At 56.9% G+C, this 18262-nt stretch overlaps 1 protein-coding gene across 1 annotated transcript; it reads right to left on the reverse strand.

Moving 5' to 3' along the window:
• Positions 1 to 1511: 1511 nt before the first annotated feature.
• Positions 1512 to 16731, reverse strand: LOC141977800 (mucosa-associated lymphoid tissue lymphoma translocation protein 1-like). The gene is made up of 16 exons (XM_074939485.1): positions 16518 to 16731; positions 14779 to 14945; positions 13816 to 13946; positions 13240 to 13390; positions 12208 to 12386; positions 11812 to 11908; positions 10799 to 10846; positions 10414 to 10452; positions 9431 to 9634; positions 7764 to 7941; positions 6428 to 6502; positions 4983 to 5110; positions 4705 to 4854; positions 3972 to 4129; positions 2832 to 2966; positions 1512 to 1871 (listed from the first exon to the last, which is right to left on the reverse strand). Exons 1-16 carry the CDS (start codon positions 16652 to 16654, stop codon positions 1512 to 1514), a joined length of 2337 nt encoding a protein of 778 aa, XP_074795586.1. The 5' UTR covers positions 16655 to 16731.
• Positions 16732 to 18262: the final 1531 nt, after the last annotated feature.

The following is an 18262-nucleotide window of genomic DNA, read 5'->3' on the forward strand; positions in this document are numbered from 1 at the left end:
GGCTGAGAACAGCTATCAGGTTACACCACAGCAAAATTTTGCAAGCCAGGTTTTTTTTTTTTTCTTTCTAACTCTCAGGTATAGCTAGGTTAAACACAGAGAGGTTAGCATGACAGAATAAAATGTCCAACAGAAACTGGAATTAGCCAGATTGGAAGCTGAGGAACGACAGAAGGAACATGAAAGGTGGGTAGAATGATGCACAAGCAGCCAAAGAAAAAGTCAGGGTGGAGGCAGAAGAAGCTGCCCACAAGAGAGCTATGAAGGCAAAAGAAAAAGAAATGGAGGCAAGGGAAAAAGAGAGGAATCATGCACTGGAGATAGAGAAGGCAAAGGCTCAGCAGAATATACCCAATAACCCGAACAATCCTTCCCCAACAATCCACAAATGGGAGTGACTATGTCCACAGTATAATGAATCCAGTGATATCGCTGAATATTTTTTCACCTTTGAGAGACTGTGCACTCTCCATCAAATTCCTGAAGCTCACAAGATGACCACATTGGTCGCAAAATTGACTGGAAGAGCTCTGGACATGGCCAATAAGATGCCTATTGAGGAGGTTTCTGACTATAATAATTTCAAGGATTTGGTTTTAAAACAATTTCAAGTTACACCTGAAACTTTCAGAGTAAAATTTATAGCCCTTAAGAGAGGACCTGGACTAAGTAATGTAGCTTATGTAAACTAGATGACAGATCTGTTTGATAAATGGCTCAAAGGATGGGATGTAACTAGCTTTGGAGGAATGCAGGATTTGATGATACAGGAGCAATTCCTGAATATGTCCAAGGAGGAAATAAAACAGTGTTTATGGGATAAGAAAATGGACTCAGCAGGAAGTCTTGCTTCTTATGCTGATCAATATGAGCAGTCCCAGACCACCAGATAGGCAGGGCAACCCGGAACAAAACAGGTGGAGGGAGGAGAGAGGAACAACCCTGGTCGCAGTTGGAGCGGATACCAGAAGGGACACCTTCAGATCACACCCTACTACTGGGGGCAGCCCAAGGCCTCAACTACACCCCAAGGAACACTCCAGACACCTTATCGTCCCACCACACTGTCCTCCAGCAACCCACCTCACCCCAGTGATGAGTCAGCTGGGTGATGTTTTAAATGTAATGAGCTGAGGCATGTAAAGGCCAACTGCCCCAAGAACCCCCACAGATTACAGTTCTTTGCACTGGGGTCCCACCAAAGGTTCTCAGGCCCAGATCAGAGAATCATAGAATATCAGGGTTGGAAGGGACCTCAGGAGGTCACTTAGTCCAATCTCCTGCTCAAAGCAGGATCAATTCCAAATTTTAACCCCAGATCCCTAAATGGCCCCCTCAAGGATTGAACTCATAACCCTGAGTTTAGCAGGCTAATGCTCAAGCCACTGAGCTATCCCTCCCCCCCAACTGTGCGTGGGGTGGAGGCCAAGGCAGAAGCTGACCCTAGCAGTTTCCCTTGGTCCACACTGGGAAAAGAAGTGGACGGTGACGTTTATGCCAGACCCCGAGCGCTACATGGAGTGAGAGCCTGGGAACTCAGGGCTCAGGTTCTCCTCTGGGGTGTTTACCCACTGGCCATCCTCAGAACACCAGTTGCCAAGGTGCGAGTCACAAGGCAGACTCTGGTAGGCCTCTGACACAGCTGGTGACTTGGGGGTCTCCATGCTCCTGATGCTTTGGAATGAGCCGGTCAAGGCATCTGCACACAAGTCTGCATGGGCCAGTGGGGTGTTTGTCCCTGGCCCGTCGCTGACACACAGATTGAGCTTTGCAATCAGTGGCTTCCCGATATTTACTGACTGGCTCTCCTCAATGAAGTCATCGAGTCCTTGGTATTGGTACTGCAAGCAGATGGTGAAGACCAGTTCCTTCTGCAACGACACCACGAACCGCGGTTACCATAGGTGGGCATGTGACAGGACCGTGTGACACTGTTATCACCTTAAGACATCTACATCACACTCCCCACTGCCCTCTCCTTAACCACCAGTCACAAGGTCCAAGCTGGTCCGTTGACTCCTGATGGTGCCAACTCCATCCTGCTGGGACTCTGTTCTGGGGGCTCAGCACCATTCAGGATGGACTTGTGGGGAAGGCACTGGCCTGGGAACCCGGAGACCTGGGTCAAATTAGCTCTGCCACAGACCCTTGGCAAATCACTTCACCTCTCTCCCCCTTAGTTCTCCAGCTATACAATGCCTTTGTCTGGCTCCTGTTAGCGTGTGTCTGTGAGCAGGGACTGTCTGTGCATTGCCCAGGAAATGGGGCCCTCTGTCAGCTGGCGACTCTAGGTGCCACTAGATAATAACTTGGGCGTTACTTGAGGGATGCATTGGATCCATTCACTATAACATGCAGTAGTAGCATGGGGAGCTCCTGCCCGCTGAGGCTGCTATTCATTATGTGCATTGCCAGGGCGCCTAGGAGCCCCAGTCCCAGACCAGGACCCCGCTGCACTAGGCGCTGTACAAACACAGAACAAACAGTCCCTGCCCCAAAGGTAACAGTCACTCACTCCAGCAAAGCCTAGCAATCCTTCCCCAGGGGGTCCAGAGCTGGAGTGCCCTGTTGAGAAGGATCCAAACCCCAGTGTCAGGGCGCAGGAGTCCCCCGAAGGCAGTGGAGTGAGCCAGCCCATGTACACTAGGGCTTCATTTGGCCTCCTTCTGCATGTTCAGGGTCATTATTTTTTCCCCGCCTTTAGCCCCTGTTGGCCCTGCGAAAGCTGTGCAGCCAAAGGAGAGGGAGCTGGAGTCCATTCCACCTTGGGTGTGGTTACACAGCCAGTGGTCTCACCAGGACCAGCACCGACAGGGCGGGGCAGCACTTACCCTCAGTTTCTGCAGGCTGCAGAGGCGGCTGTAGAGGCAGCAATCGGGGAAACTGAGGCTCCAGGCCAGGGCGAGGCTGCTCCCCATTTCCTCTGGGCTCTCCTTGTTGGTGAATTTCAAATCCACGTCCAGCTCCTGCCAGAGACAGCACTGTCATCAAAGGCAGCCAAGGCACAAGAGAGCATCAGGCTGTGGAACCGCCCACCCCATGTGGTCTGAAATCATGAGTCAGCGACCCCGAAATCATGAGATTTTTAAAATAATAATGGTGGGGGTCTGGTTCATTGCTTTCCGTGCTCAGAGCCTTTAAGGGTCACGTTTTCACTGTGGCCAGGAGGGATAGACATGTCCTCACTTGCCAAATGAAAGGTGAGCTTCCTGCATCTTCACATGACTCCAGGAGCTGGGGCTCAAGGAACACACCCAATGCCAGTGCCTCGCAATGAAATCGTGAGAGTTGGCAACACTGGCACTGATGTTGTGCCTGTAAGAGGCAGCTGCCTCAAAGGGAGGCTGCGAGCACAGCACAGCCTCTTTCTGTGTTCAGTCCAGAAGGGGGGGTCAGCAAGGAATGCTGGGAAAGGTGGGACTATATAAGGCAAGCTTCTTGTTCCCTCTGGGGAGAGCAGGGAGGGGGTGATGAGCTGAGAGGTAGGGTCCTGCCTGTCAGCCTGACCCCTTCCTCTTTGGTGCGCCTTCCTCTGCCCTCTCTCCTAGTACGGTGCCAGGCGTGAAGGCAGAATTCCAAAGGCCAGTTAGCTGCTAAGTGGGAGCCGTGTCAGGGACTGCAAACTGTGGCTGGCTCCTGCCATAGGGGCAGTTTCTTTGTACCGTCCCCTTGTTTGACATCCCTGCATGACCTTCTGGGGTCTCACCGGTGTCCTGTAGAGCGGGAGTAGGAGCCGGGACAGTTGGTCAGGCAGTACCTCTCCAACTGGGCTACCCTGCAGCTGGGACTTTGCTGCTTGAGCCACTCTCTGGTGCGAAGGGAAAACGCCCCTGTGGGAATGGGCCTAGCTGAGCGCTTGCTCTCACTTGTGGCCTGGGCATCCCCGTTGTTCACAGCGCTGAACCCCCAACCCTGCGGTTATCCCGAGCCAGGTCTCTGAGCCAGGCAGGCTCTGGCACTGGGCCTCTCACCTCCGGGACATCTGTGAGTTTTGCTTCACATCGTGTGATCTCCTGTGGCATCTCGACGATGCGGGTGTAAATGATCAAGATGTTGGAGAACTCAGCTGCGAAACCCAGCTGTACCCGAGCCCCGCAGTCGAACTGGAGGTATCGGCTTTCGGGAAGCACTGCAAACAAAGAAATGGGGCCATGATACGCGTGTGTGTGTCACTGCCACCCACTGGTCAGAATGAGAACGGCTCAGCCGTGTGTCCTGGCCCCTCTTCTACTAACACTATTAATGGAGATTCTCCTTCAGCTCACATGGCAGGGGCCTGCGCTTTGGGAGCGGAGGAGGCTCTGGGTCCTGTCCCCAGGCTCAGTGTGGAGCTCCCTGATGGCAGCTGCTTTGTGACACTAAGACCATCCCAGCAGTGCTTGTCCTGATCAGAGCTGGGCCAATAGCAGCAAAGCCATTTGCAGAAGTTTCACGAGATCTAGGCTTCCTGCTGGGCCCAGCTGTGCGCCCCTCGTGCTCTGGCTCTCCATGGTTGGCTGCAGTGACGGCACTCTGCCCACTCCCGTGCTTTCTGGGTAACTGCATTGCAATGCCTGCTCCATAGGCTGAGACCTCCCCGAGTCACTGCAATCCCTGGGGGCTTCCTGAGTAACCCCCTTCCCCCCAGCTCCAGGACAGGCCTCTCTCACTGTCTGCCTCTCACCACTGCTCTGTCAGCAGGGATAATGGGGCCATGATGCTCACCATGGGCCTTGGCCCATTGCAGGTTCCTGACAGAGAACTCCTCTGGGCCCTCAGATGGTTTAATTGGATCGGTGAGGGCTCGTCGCTCGGACAGGTTACTCCGCAGCTCCAGCGCCTGCCTGCCCTTGGTGATCTCCAGGGTTCCCATGTCTGGAAGACACAACCAGGGCCAGGCAAATGACTTCAGCACAGCGGTGAGTCAGCTGCTCGCAGACAGTCCTGAGGTGAGACGGGCTGGCCTGGAAGAGCCATTCTACCCTCGCCCCTGGATAACCCACCTTCCGCCACCTTGTCCAGCAGCACCGTAATCTTCTCCTCCTCCAGCAGCCATCGCTTCAGGAAGCTGACGAAGATGCCGTTGAACAGCTCCCCTTGGCTCAGCTCGTAGGCCTCTGCGTCCACACATCTGAGAGGGGCACGGAAGAGAGCTAAGGCCTGGAGCTCCTTCATAGGAGGGGTGAAGACTCTTCTATGCCCAACTGCTCCCTTTCTCCCACTCAGCACAGAATGTACTGAGACTTTGCTCCTGGGAACCTGGCCTCAACAGCAGCTGGCTTGATTCAGACTCCTGAGGAAGCTTCGGGTTCAGGCAGGATGGCTCACCAGAGATGGGCCGGAACCAAGACCCTGGCTCCAGACACCCTTACAACCTGGGGAAGTTCAGGTTTGGGTCTGGGCCTAGGGCCTATCAAGGCAGCCTAATAGCTAAGATGAGGGGGGAAGAGAGTTTGGATCCTCTTGTGTTCTAAAGCTGGGTTTTTCACAGGGCTGCAGGGACTTTGCTGCCCTTGTGGTTCAATGGGAACCAGAGCCTCGCTTCTCGTGGAGCCCCCGGCCCCGGAGCCGGCCCCTTGCTTTGCTCTCCAAGGCCAGTCTGAGGGGGGATTCCCCCTGCTCTCCACTCCTGCAGAGCCTGCTCATGACACAGCTCCCCACCACGAGAGCTCAGCAGGCCTGAGAGACAGACGTACCTACCCCCCCAAAGCAGCAGCAGCCCCAGAAAGTTGCCCCCTCCCCTCAAGTTACAGAGGGGAGAAATTCTGGCTTGGGACAGAGACGTGGAGCTGAACAAAATACACAGCACATGCAGCTGGGGGGAAGTGCTGTTTGGAGAACGAAGCCCAGGACTGGGAGGCAGGACACTTGGGTTCTCTGTCCAGCTTGGCATGGATTAGCCATGTGGGCGGTGGAATGCCAGCTTGGCTTGCTGTGCCTCAGTTTCCACATCTCTAAATGGGGGATGATAACTCTACCTTCTTCAAAGAGGACTGTGATGCGTAATGAATTAAAAGTGCTCTGCCACAGTCCCTTAGCACCTTCCAGCCAAGGAGCTCAAAGCAGGTGGCCAAGAATTGTTACGGCCACATTATAGATGGAGGAAGGAGCCTGAGCCACAGAGCAGGGACCTGACATGCCCAAGCTGCTGCAGAATGGGGTACCGAACCCAGCTCTTTTGACGCTGACTCCCTGTGCTCTAACCTCTAGACCAGGCTGCCTCTTGGAGAGCTTGGGGTGAGAGGCAATATGGAGGTATGCTGCATTATTGCCCTTTTTCCCAGGAGGCCCATGCAGGACACATCCCTGCTAGCAGCTCTCCAAAAGCAGAGTGACTGGTGGGTTCAGTTCCCTGTAATGGACCCTGCGCCCGTTCCCCCACTCAAGCCCCAGGAGGACACAGATGAGGAGTGACTGTGGCCAGCAGGAGGTGACAGGGAGCACCTACGTGGCGTAGCCGAAGACGATGTTGGCCGTGACCTGCAGCGCCCCCACCTGTGGGATGATGTCGTCGTTCAGGTTCCTGGAAAGAAATGGAAGCACCTCATAAGGGGCATGAAACCTACACAGTCCATGGTCGCTCTGGACCTCCGGGCTTGGGCCATGCCAATGGGCTCTGATCAGAAGAGCAGAGGAAAGCCTTGCCTCTTAGTGAGCTCTGGGAGGTAGTGGACTAGTCCCTCAGGTGGGAGTCCTGTTGCTTGGGCCCCCCAGGCCCAGACAGGACAAAGCCCTGCAAAACATGCTGTAAGGAACAAACGTGGACTGGGCTGGAAACAATGCAAGCCCGATGGATTGGTTAGCATTAAGCCACTGTGCCAACGCAAGGAGACACCAACTGGCAGCAATGCAGTACTCCTAGCTGGGGAAGACCTGTTAGATCGGCGAACGAGCGGGATACTAAAAGCGGGCGCCTAGATCTAAATCTGTCTGCGCCTGGAGGCTACAATGTCTTTACTTGGTTGAATAGCGTCATTTGCCAGTGATGGGGCAACATGGCACTTGCCAGCTTAGCAGCAGCCAGGCTGCACTGCTGGTTCAATGGCCAAGAGTATTTAGCTACTCAGTGCCCTACAGCAGGTGCCTGGCATGCCCTTGCAGAACATCTGTGTGGGCTGGGAGCCCAGGCAGCCGCCAACGGGACACTGGGCTAGAGGACAGAGTATCTGGAGAAGAACTCTGGCCCCCTGGCTGTGGATTTATTGCTGTTCTCCTTTCCACAGGGGTTACCCTGGGGATGGCTGCTCTCCGGGGAAGCACTGGAGTTAGTTCTGACAAGGGACCTCTCTCTCTCTCTCTGTCAGGCATCCCCTTCAATGAGTAATCACGGCTGGTTTCACTGGGCAGTGAGGCGATGCACCTGTGGGTGAGAATGCATGGTGGCTGCCTCTGCGTGCATGTTCTTGTGTGCGTCTGGGTAGGAACCCCTGGGTATACACATGCCCGCAGGCAGCTACATGTGCACATGGACACACATGGTGTGCATGACCTCAGTGTGTGTGGCTATAATATTTCACACCTGATAGCATGGTCACATGTGTGCTTGCACCAGTGTCTGTATATGTGAGAGTGTTGCTGTTTTGGCAAGCCAAAGGACTGCTTTCACACGCCCGTGCTGTGTACGTCCCTTGCACTTACACAGTACCTTCCAGCCAAGGCCCTCAAAGCAGGCAGCCAAGAACTGTGCCCCCCTCTGCGTCCGCGGTACGGGAAAGCGTATGCACCGTGCCGAGTGCCGCATCCTGGCCCTGCCGCTCCTGGGCGGCTGGCTCTGGTGTGCTCACCTCTTGCGGCACATGTCCAGCAGGAAGATGTTGAGGCCGGTTTGCCGCTGCTGCATGCTTTGCAGCACACTCTGCACGCACAGGCAGTGCTCCGAAGTGTAGGATCTTGGTGCATCAATAGGAACCATAAAGCTGTTTCCAAAGTTCTCGTAGCCGTGGCCAGCGTAGTAGAGCAAACCTGGGGGAGGGAGAGCAGGAGCAGAGCACGTCAACCTGCACCGGTCTGTGCTGCTCTCACACCTTCTCCGTCTCTGCCACCCTCCTAATGCTGGCCTTGCAGCCCACTGCATCCAGGGCTGCAAAGTCCATTCCGGAGGGGCTCAGGTTCTCCTCCTCCTTCCCACTCATTTCTCCGTCTGACCTACACACAACCCTCCTCTGCTCACCATGTTCCTCCCGCCCGTCCCTGGGGACATACTGACTGGAGTTCCCTCTCCTGCTTGCGGCAATGGACTGTGGGATCCTCTCTTGGCCAGACTGTAGGAGGAGAAGCCCAGAAATGTCCTGCCTTAGGCCTTCAGCAGGAGCCAGGTTCTGGCTATGCCACCCCGCCAACGCCTGCTAATCCAAACCCTGTCCTTAATGACAGAGCCTTCCACAGCTCGGCCTCACCCAGCATGCTGGGCCTGATCTCCGGGCAGCTCCCACTGAGCTGCTAACAATCCAGCCTCCAGGACCCCATGCTTGGCTTCTCCCACAGGCATCTGTGTGCTCGCTCCTGTCCCGAGGGGGAGGCACCCAGCCATCCCTTGGTCCCTCCAAGTCCCTCCTCGCCCCCGTGTCTGCTGGGGCACTTTCCTGTGGGCATCTCCTAGGTTGCTGCTGTGACCACTGCACCTGTCGAGCTAGGGGATACCCAGCTCTTGTTACATTTGTCTTCCTGTCGCCCCATCCCTCCCTCCTGCTCACTCACTTCTCCTTATGGCCCCATTACCTTCCTGTCATTCAGACCGTAAGCTCCGCACCCTCTGTATGTCTGTACAGCGCCCAGCACTGGCCCAGGCGCCACCTCCATTGACATGTTTAATAATAACGCTGAGTTATCATGACGCCAGTCCCTGGGCTGCATGGCATGCTGAACAGGTGCAGTGGGCCAGGCTAGTGCTGAGCATTAGTGAGAGCAAGGAAGGGCATTCACCAGTGCTCCTCGCCACCCCATGGTGAGTCTGTGACCACCACCGGGCTGTTACCAATCCCACACCTCCCAGACAGTCTAAAGTTGGTGACAATCACTCAGTGCTAACTCCCTTCTGGCACTTGGACAAGTGAATGAGGGTGATTACGAGAAATGGTACAACTATCTAAAATACACCCGCTCTATCACACCGTATCACCTTCTGCTTTTATTGCCTGAGCCCCCGAGATGCTGCCCAACCTCCCAGCCACAAGAAGGGTAGGAAACGGGTGCCTCCACCGAGGGGGTAACATTTTTTAAGTTTAAAATTGGGGGAAAACTTTGAAATGTTCATGAAAACCTTCCTGTGTATTTACTGGTGAAGAAGTCCTGCCCTTCCCAGCCTGCACTAGTCTGCCCAGAGGGGCCGGGGCCCCGGAAGGAAATGGCCTATTCCAGCGTAGACCAATGTACACCACATAGACATCCTCTCCTCCAGTAAAGAAGGGGTTCTCCTACCCCTACCCAGCAACATAGGGAGCTCCCTCTGTACCGTACACTCCTTTGTCCAAGAGGAGAAGGAACTCGTTGACGGCCATCTGCATCTCGTCCTTGCTCAGGTCCAGCAGGGAGACCACCTTGAAATCCAGCTGGCGCAGCAGGTTGGTCAGCTCATGTACGTCCACCATGGGTGCTTTCAGGTGCTTGTGGTGCAGGTAGTTCATGTTGCCCATCAGGAGGGCCACTTTGTCTGTGGCTGCCCCAGGAGAAGGACAAGAGGAACACGTTAAGGGCATGGGGAGGGAACGAGGGGAACCCTCCTGGGCCCTTTGGGATGAATGTTCATCCTCTCCCTGCTTCTATCTCCCCTTCACGCTCAGCACCACCCCAGACAGCTTCTTGCCCCACCTGCTGTGGATGGGCTCTCTAGAGCAGGGATGTAACTAGTCGGACCCAAGTTTTAGTCCTGGGCCTAAACCTCTACTCCAAACGAAGGCAGAGTCCTCCCTCCAGCTGGCTCATCCCTCCAGACAAGCCTTTGGCTCTCCCTTGAAGGCCACGCTTTGCCTAAAATAGCCAGCACGCTGCCCTCGCTGCCTGTCAGTGGGTGCCAGGTCTGCGGGGGGGGGGGGTGGTGGTGCATCTTTGGGGCAGTAGGACATGCTGCAAAGTCGTGGAGGAGGTGGGAGATGGACAGAGCCCTGGAGATTGCATTGCCAGGCCAATCCTAGGGCTGGTCTGATGGCTCTTCTCCATCTCTCACGTCCACGGGCAGGGCTGGATCCACATTGGTTCAATGCCCAATCCACGGGGAGGAGCCCGTGTGAGGATGGCTCAGCTGACCTGGTTGTGGGAGACATGTTTCTCCACAGGCCAGCTGAGACAGGGGCTGGCTGGGAGAACAGTCTGGAATGGGTCCCTGCATTGGCACCCGGGAGGAGGATCCACGTATGAAGCGGGGAAGGCCGAGAGCTGTATCTCTCGATCCATTTCTAAGTGGAGGTCTGGCCTGGGGATTTGGATGCAGCCGCTTACCGTACAGCTGGCTGGGGCCGCTGTGCTCTGGAGCACTCCCTGGAAAGAATGGGACACATGATCACCTCTCTGAGCGCCACACAGGCACCATGGCTGGTAGACCCTGCCCCCCTTGGCGGGGAGGGAACCCCAGCAACACAACACAAGTCCCAGGAGCTCCCTTGCCCATGGAGAGATGCTGAGAGCAGCACTCCCCTGGGCCATAGGGCAGGCACTCGGCCCCCAGCAGCCATCTAAGCTGGTTGAGGACAAAGAAGAAGTCCAGTCCACTAACTAGCACATGTAAAAGCCACGCCTGCCATGACAACTCCTAACCTGCCCCAGAGGAGCTGTGTTCAGATAGGAGCTCCTAGGTCCGGGTGGGACCCATGTGGGCCTCACCTACCTGTGTCCTCCTCCCGCCAGGAGCCTCCGGAGGCAAACAGCTGTGGGCCTGGAACAAAACAAAGGGTGAAGCAGTGAGGCTGGTGAGATGAGCAGGGCTGCCTGTGAGCACCAGCTCCGGCTGCTGATTGGGGCCACAGACACCCGAGATCATTCATGCCACAGTCCTTGCCCCAAACCCCGTCCTCCCTGTAGGGCTGGCAGACAGGCACAGGAAGCACCATAAGGAGGCGCTGTGGTCTCTTCCCCCACCCCCAGGCCTCGGCGAGGCTTGGTGGGACCGCTCCCCGCACAACGCCTCAAGGAAGGTATTAGAGGCAGGAATGCCCAGGGTGGGCAGGGGGTGCCCTCTGACCCTGGCCATGCCGGGGTGGGAACTCCAGGCCAACATGGCAGAGGATTATTTTAATAAGGGCCTCCAACTCCTCCCCCACCCCCGCTTGCAGTCTAGCCAGGACGCAGCTGGGGCCCATCCATTTAACAATATGAGCAAGCCAGTGTGGTCGTGACCCCCAGTACCTGTTCATGAGACCCCTGCTGAGCTCCCTGGGTTTAAAAGGCAGCCTAGGCCCATCATTGTGATATCAAGCACCTTCCCTCGCTGCACCAAGCCATGTGACTAGCATGTAACCCACATGATTATCTGATTTTCACATAGGACTGACCACATCACTTCACAGCCTGCCCAGCAGCCTCAGAGCTCTCCTGCAGGGATTGCTGAGGACTTGTTAAACAGGCAACAAACCTGGAGGGCAAAGGGCAGGGTGGTGGGGTGGGGACTGCCTGCAGGCTCAGTGTGCCAAGGGTCCAACACGCGAGCAAAATGTTGCTTCTGTTCTCTAGTGGCTGGTCGACAGAGGGTAACAGCCTACTACTGCTACCCGTGCACAGAGTTGCTCCTTTAGCTCGAGTAATGGAGGACTGAGCTTTGGTTCTGAAGGCCCCCATTCCAAGCCTGCCAATGGCCTGCAGTGGGGGTGGCTACAGATCCCGAGTCCTGACATGAGTCCTCACCAATCTCCACCTCTGTGTCCTGGCTCCACAGCTCCTGGAAGAGGTTAAATACCTTGCAGGCATAGCGGCCTCTCTCTGCGGTTGTCACCAGCTTCACCTGCAGCGAGGGGAAAGGAAGAGGCAAGCTCCAGCTGGTGGACCCTGCACTCTGGGCTAGAGGCCCCAGGAATCTGCCTTTGGTGAGCTGGGGGCTGCAGGCACTGAATGCAATAGAATGTGCCCGGGTGGGCTAGGCTTGGAGAGCTGAACCAGGGATTACCCCTCGCTCACTGTCCTGCACTGCAGATCCCCCCCACCTTGGGCTGCTGAGCCCACAGCCCCTTACCGAGAGTCTGCAACCCATTACAGGCCTCCTGCCCAGCCTGCAGCCCTTGCCCAGACCCCAAGGGAGGGTACCTGGAGGTGGGAGTTCCGCGCCCCCTCAATCGGACTCCCGTTTCGGAACCACTGGTACTGGGGTGGTGGGTTCCCGATGGCCACGCACCGCAGCTGGAGGGAATCCCCTTCATCCAAGGTGCAGGGCTGGGGCTGACAGAGGATCTGCAGTCCCACCATTGTTGAACAATAGCCACTCGCTGGAGGGGGGTGGAGAACAGAGCGCTAGCCTGGGCAGGACAACACAGGCACAGGAGTCCTCATGTGGGACCAGGCCCCAGGGCAGGCTCAAGCAGGGGCAGCCAAGGCTGCAGTGGGCAATACAGAGGCACAGCCAGTGGAGACTACATATCCAGCAGGCACTGCCCCATCTCAGTCTGAGCAGCGGCGCACTCTGTCACACCAGAACCCAGATCGCCCTTTGCTCACAGCACCACTTGGGGCATTGACCAGACTGTCCGGCCCCTCCAGTTAATCATCATAACAGCAGTCCTGAGCCCTTATCTAGCACTTTATATCCACAGAGCTCACGGTGCTTTAAGAATTGAGGGCAGGAGCCCCCCAGTGGGCCACAGATGGGGACACTGAGGCACAGAGGCAAAGTCACCCTGCAGGCCACTGGTAGAGCCAGGAATAGCATCCAGGACTCCTAAGTCCCAGTCCAGTGCACTACCCACTAGACCACACTGCCTTCCCCAGCTGTAATACACTGGCAGGAAGGCCCTGGTGATCTCAGCCTGTTAGGCAGTCTGTTTAAGGGCTGGGATCATATATACAGCTCCCACAGAAGTCAATGAGAGTTCGGCATGCGAAAGGACTGCAGGACAGGACACAGCTGGTACCACTGGGCAGCAGGCCCATCCCAGGCACAAGCATGAAACCCACATCGACGGTACACGGCCCTCCTGGTTCGGCCAGGCCCAGAGGGCAGGATCTGCAAGTCAACACAGTGCCGAGACTGGAGCTGCCCCCAGACAGCTCAACTGCCTGGCTGGCCCTGCCAGCTGCTTTCCCTGCCGCTGCTGCAAACAGCCCTGCGACTTGCCCTCCTACCTGAGGCAGGGCTGCTGCTTCGCTTGACCTGGAGCCGGGCCCACCTGGAGAACGTGAAGCTGGCCCTGTGGTTAACGCGGCAGATGTACCAGTCCGGGGTCTGCAGAGTAGCTGGGTCAATCACCAGCTCAGGGTAGGTGGCACCGGGCACCTAACAGGCACAAAATAAAACATGCCAGGTTGAAGGGAGCAGAAACCATGCAGCCTCCTGGTACTGCGCCCTCCATCCATCCCCAAGTGTCCCGCCCTCCACGGGGGCTGTGCTGGGAGGCTGCATGGTCTAATAACACCACCTAACATTGACACAGAGCTCTGAGCATTGCCTGCACTGTCCAGGCACCAATGCACCCATCGGCTTCAGCTGGAGCTGGGGATGCTTCTCTTGGCCCTTTGTCTCTCAAGCTGGGCCCCCCCGAATTTGACTCGCCCAAGGCCACTCAGTGTGTCAGTGGCACAGCCAAGCCTTGGGACTTGTTTTCCTCCCACTAGACCATGCTGCTGCTGCAGATTTATTGACTGATTAATTTATTAAGCCTGGAGATTTTCCCTTTTCCCTCCTCCCTCCCCAAGCCTCACCTCCTGCTTCCCACAGAACCACTGGTAATTGAGTCCCGGGGGCCCCGTCGCCCAGCAAGTGAAAGACGCTGTGGTCCCTTCTGTAACCACCTGAGATTCGGGCTGCACCACGATCCTGATGGACTCTTGGACTGCAAGAGAGGAAAGAACAAACCCCTGAGCAATCAGGCCCCCCCCAAGAACATGTCACAGGCCTGGTCTACACTCAGACGTTAACCCAGTTGCGTTGCTCAGGGATGTGAAAAATCCACACGCTGAGCATCACAGTGAAGCTGACCAAACACCCAGCACAGCTAGCGCTAAGCCAAGGGGAGAATTCTTCCAGCAACACAGCTCCGCCCCTGCGGGAGAGGGATTAGCTCCCCCACGGGAGAACCCCCTGCTGCTGAAGCACTAGAGGGGCTGCAGCGTTTCCGGTGTAGACGTAGCCTCGGGCAAGAATCCGGCTTGTGTGTAAGTTGCCGTAGTTTTAGATAGTTCCCATTACACTCCCCTCACACAATTTCCCTTCACCTGTAAATTCCTGGGGCCCCCACTCCAACCACCATCAGGAGTCCTGGCTCCCAGCTCCAGCCATCAGCTCACACTCTCTGGAATCCAGCCATTCTGCCTTGCTGCTCCCTGCTCCAGCAGAGCCCTCCCACACCTTCCCACAGCGGGGCTTAGAACCCAGGAGTCCTGACCACCAGTGACAGCCACCAGACCCCACTCCCATCCTAGAGCGGGGAGCAGAACCCCCAGACCCAGCCACCAGACCCTGCTCCCATCCTAGAGCAGGGAGCAGAACCTCACACCCTGACCCCCAGACCCAGCCACCAGACCCCACGCCCACCCTAGAGCAGGAGAAGAACCCCTGCTCCCTGACCCCCAGACCCAGCCACCAAGCCTCACTCTCACCCTAGAGCGGGGAGCAGAACCCCAGCATCTTGACCCCCAGTCCCTGCTCCAACCACCAGCCCGTACCAACACTGGAGAGAAACTGGAAGGCCTCGGTGTGTCCCATCTTATCCAGGCAGCAGAGCAGGTACTTGAGGGTGCAGTCCCGCTCTGACAGCAGCTGCAGGAGGCACTGGCTGGGGCTCCCGCAGGGCTCCAGGACCTTCAGGGAACACATCTCCAGCTCCTCCTCGCTGGGAACCCACAGCAAACACAAAACAACATTAACCCTTTCAATCCTGTGGCTGGGGAGACAGCCTCAGCTTCTGAGTGGGAGGCCGCGTGGTCTGGTGGAGAGGGCGGGGAATGGGGATGCAGGAGACCCAGGTGCTCAGCTCAGCCCGGCTCTGCCCTGCGGGATGGCCTGTGTCTCAGGGATAATGATCCTAACCCACCTTGAGATCTACGCAGGAGATGTGCTACAGCCAGGGTAACGTTCCCGGGTAGGGGATCCAGGCTGAGACACCCACCATCCTTAGAGCACCTCGGGGGCCTTTTCTCTTCACCCCATACTTACATTCACTGGCACAACCATGACCATCAGATCCTGCGCCTACACCCCCCACAGCCTGCACTGGGACACCGCACCCCCTACATCCCCCGCAGCCTGCACTGGGACACCCCACCCCCTACACTCCCAACAGCCTGCACTGGGACAGCACACCCCCTACACACACAGACAGACACACACACAGAGCCTGCACTGGGACAGCACACACCCTATACCCCCCGCAGCCTGAACTGGGACGGCACACACCCTACACCCCCCCCAGCCTGCACTGGGACAGCACACACCCTATACCCCCCGCAACCTGAACTGGGACAGCACACACCCTACACCTTCCACAGCCTGCACTGGGACACCGCACCCCCTACACCCCCCCCAGCCTGCACTGGGACACCGCACCCCCTACACAGACAGACACACACACAGAGCCTGCACTGGGACAGCACACACCCTATACCCCCCGCAGCCTGAACTGGGACGGCACACACCCTACACCCCCCCCAGCCTGCACTGGGACACCGCACCCCCTACACACACAGACACACACACAGAGCCTGCACTGGGACAGCACACACCCTACACACACAGACAGACACACACACACAGCCTGCACTGGGACAGCACACACCCTATACCCCCCGCAGCCTGCACTGGGACAGCACACACCCTACACCTTCCACAGCCTGCACTGGGACACCGCACTCCCTACACACACAGACACACACACAGAACCTGCACTGGGACAGCACACAACCTATACCCCCCGCAGCCTGAACTGGGACAGCACACACCCTCCACTGGGACAGAAAACACTCTACACATACCCCACAGCCTGCCCTGTGACATCTACACACATTCACACACATGGGGCCTACACTGGGACAGCTCTCTCTTTCTCTCTCTCTCTCTCTCTCTCTCTCTCACTCCCCCCCCCCCACAACCTTCACTGGAACAGCGCACACTGTATACACACACACACACACTTCATACCACAGCCTACACTGCGATGACACCCCTACCCTCTCAGACACACACACACACAGAGTGTGACCACTCATACCCAGGAGCATTCCCTACATCACCCCCCTGCGTCTGCACGTACACACACACATGTGCACTCCCCACACCAGCCCCCTCTGCACACAAGCACATGCACTGGGACAGGCAGGCTGGCGAGGCCGCTGCACTGACATGTCGCCCGCGGATGCGCTGCCCAGATCGGTGCCCGAAGCCTGTTGTGCCCCCACACTTCCTCCACCTGCATTTGAAGCGTTTCTCGGCACCGGCAATTTCAGCCAGTTTCCTCCAGCCCCGGCTGCAGTTGTCCAGGAGCTCACAGAGCCTGGCCAAGGCACCATCTCCCAGGGTGCCGATGGGCACACTCCCATCAGCCATTGGCCCGCTTGGCCCCTTCCTTCTGCCTCAAGCCCTGGGAGGTGTCAGGTGGCCTGTTCCCCGCTGATCCCGAACCAGCATCCACCTGGGCACAGAAAGCACAGCGAGCATTGGTGGAGAATCATTTTGAGGAGGGCAACACAGCCAACGGCTCCTGAATAGCTCCTGTCTGAACTGAGAGCAGGGGGCAAAATAGCTAGGCATCTCCCACGGGCAGCCGCCCTCCCTGGCCTGACACCCATCCCTGCTCCCACAAATCGCCCATCAAAGTGCCCCTCAGGAGTGTGGGCTGTTTGGAGCAGCAGCTCCCTATCCCATAGCCCGGGGGCCCGCAAGGGGGGAGAGTCAAGCAAGCCTGCAACCAGGGGAAGTGCCAACAGGGCGGCAGCGTGGGTTAGGAGGCTGAACCCACAGCCCATTCTGCTGGGGTACAACCCCTCCCTCCTTTGTCCCCCACCCCCAAAGGAATGATCAAAAGGCAACAAAATAATCTGACTGAACATGAGGTCCATTGCCACTTACTACCTGTTCTGGAAGGCCATGACAGCTAAAATGCCAAACTCCTCCTAGCTGGTACATTCAGGAGATACAGAAGTTATCAAAGGATCTCTAGCTACTTTAGCACAAAACACTCTAGCACAAAATAAGCCGATACCCAAGGAGTTTCAAGCCCTCTGATGGGGCCGTAGGGCGCAGACCAGAAGACAGAGTACATCCACACGGCAACGAGCTCAAAGCCTGGGTCTGAAGACTTGGGCACGTGGGGCTTACACTCTGGTGCTAGACAGAGACCACCCGTAACTCTTTCTGGGGGGAAAGGCACAATTTAAAGGTTTGGGGGGGCATGTGACTGACCCAAGTGTCGCATCTGGTCCCTTTCCCACTCCCCTGCGCCCCCCAGACCCCTCCAAGCTGGCACCACCTTGTCCCCACCCACGCCCCTCACAGCTCCTTCCCTGCTTCCTTCTCCCGGGCTGGAGCAAGCTCTGGACACCAACTGCCGAGCTGCGGGCGAGGAAGGGATGGGACTCAGTGGGCTTCTCCACGCCCCGCCTCTCTTCCCTGCTCTGGGGCCTCCTAGTGAGGCTGGGGGCTGGTGCCTTTCCCAGGCACATCCCCCTCAGCTGTGCTCAGCCCGACTCCCACCCTGGCCGAAATCTCATGGGGCACATGACTCCGCCCCCGCCCCCATACTCCCCCCCTTCTGTGTGTAGCCATTCAGGCTCAGGCTGGAGCTCAGTCCAAGGCCAAACAGCTGATTTTAGCACCACAGACTCGCTGCCCTGGGTTGTAAAAGGTGTGTAGACGTTCCCTAGGGCTGGCGCTCTGCAACCTTTATGGGGAGAAGGGGAACAGCCCTCTCTAGTTAGCCTCCTGGATGCATCTTGTTTACCCAGAATTCCCTCTACTGCCCTTGGACACTCTGGTTGGAACTGGTTTCTGTTCTGACTGTGTCAATGACAATAGATTAGTATTGAACCCTCCAAAGTGCTGATGATTTGGCCAGAATATGCCCAAGGTGGGGTCACCTGGCCCGAGGGGCGAGGAGACCGTGGTTTGGAATGAAATCCTCCTCCGAGTAGAGGAAATCTTGGAGCAAAGACCGGA

Source organism: Natator depressus, chromosome 25, assembly GCF_965152275.1.
Source record: "Natator depressus isolate rNatDep1 chromosome 25, rNatDep2.hap1, whole genome shotgun sequence".
Taxonomy (NCBI): Eukaryota; Metazoa; Chordata; order Testudines; family Cheloniidae; genus Natator; species Natator depressus.

Excerpts from the sequence above, each read along its gene's own strand:
- LOC141977800 (XM_074939485.1), bottom strand. The coding sequence starts at position 16,654 with ATGGCTGATGGGAGTGTGCCCATCGGCACCCTGGGAGATGGTGCCTTG. Across the intron at positions 11,909-12,207 it reads CGCGGAACTCCCACCTCCAG|GTGAAGCTGGTGACAACCGC; the intron begins GTACCCTCCCTT and ends CCCTCGCTGCAG. Across the intron at positions 4,130-4,704 it reads GCAATGGGCCAAGGCCCATG|TGCTTCCCGAAAGCCGATAC; the intron begins GTGAGCATCATG and ends CTTTGTTTGCAG.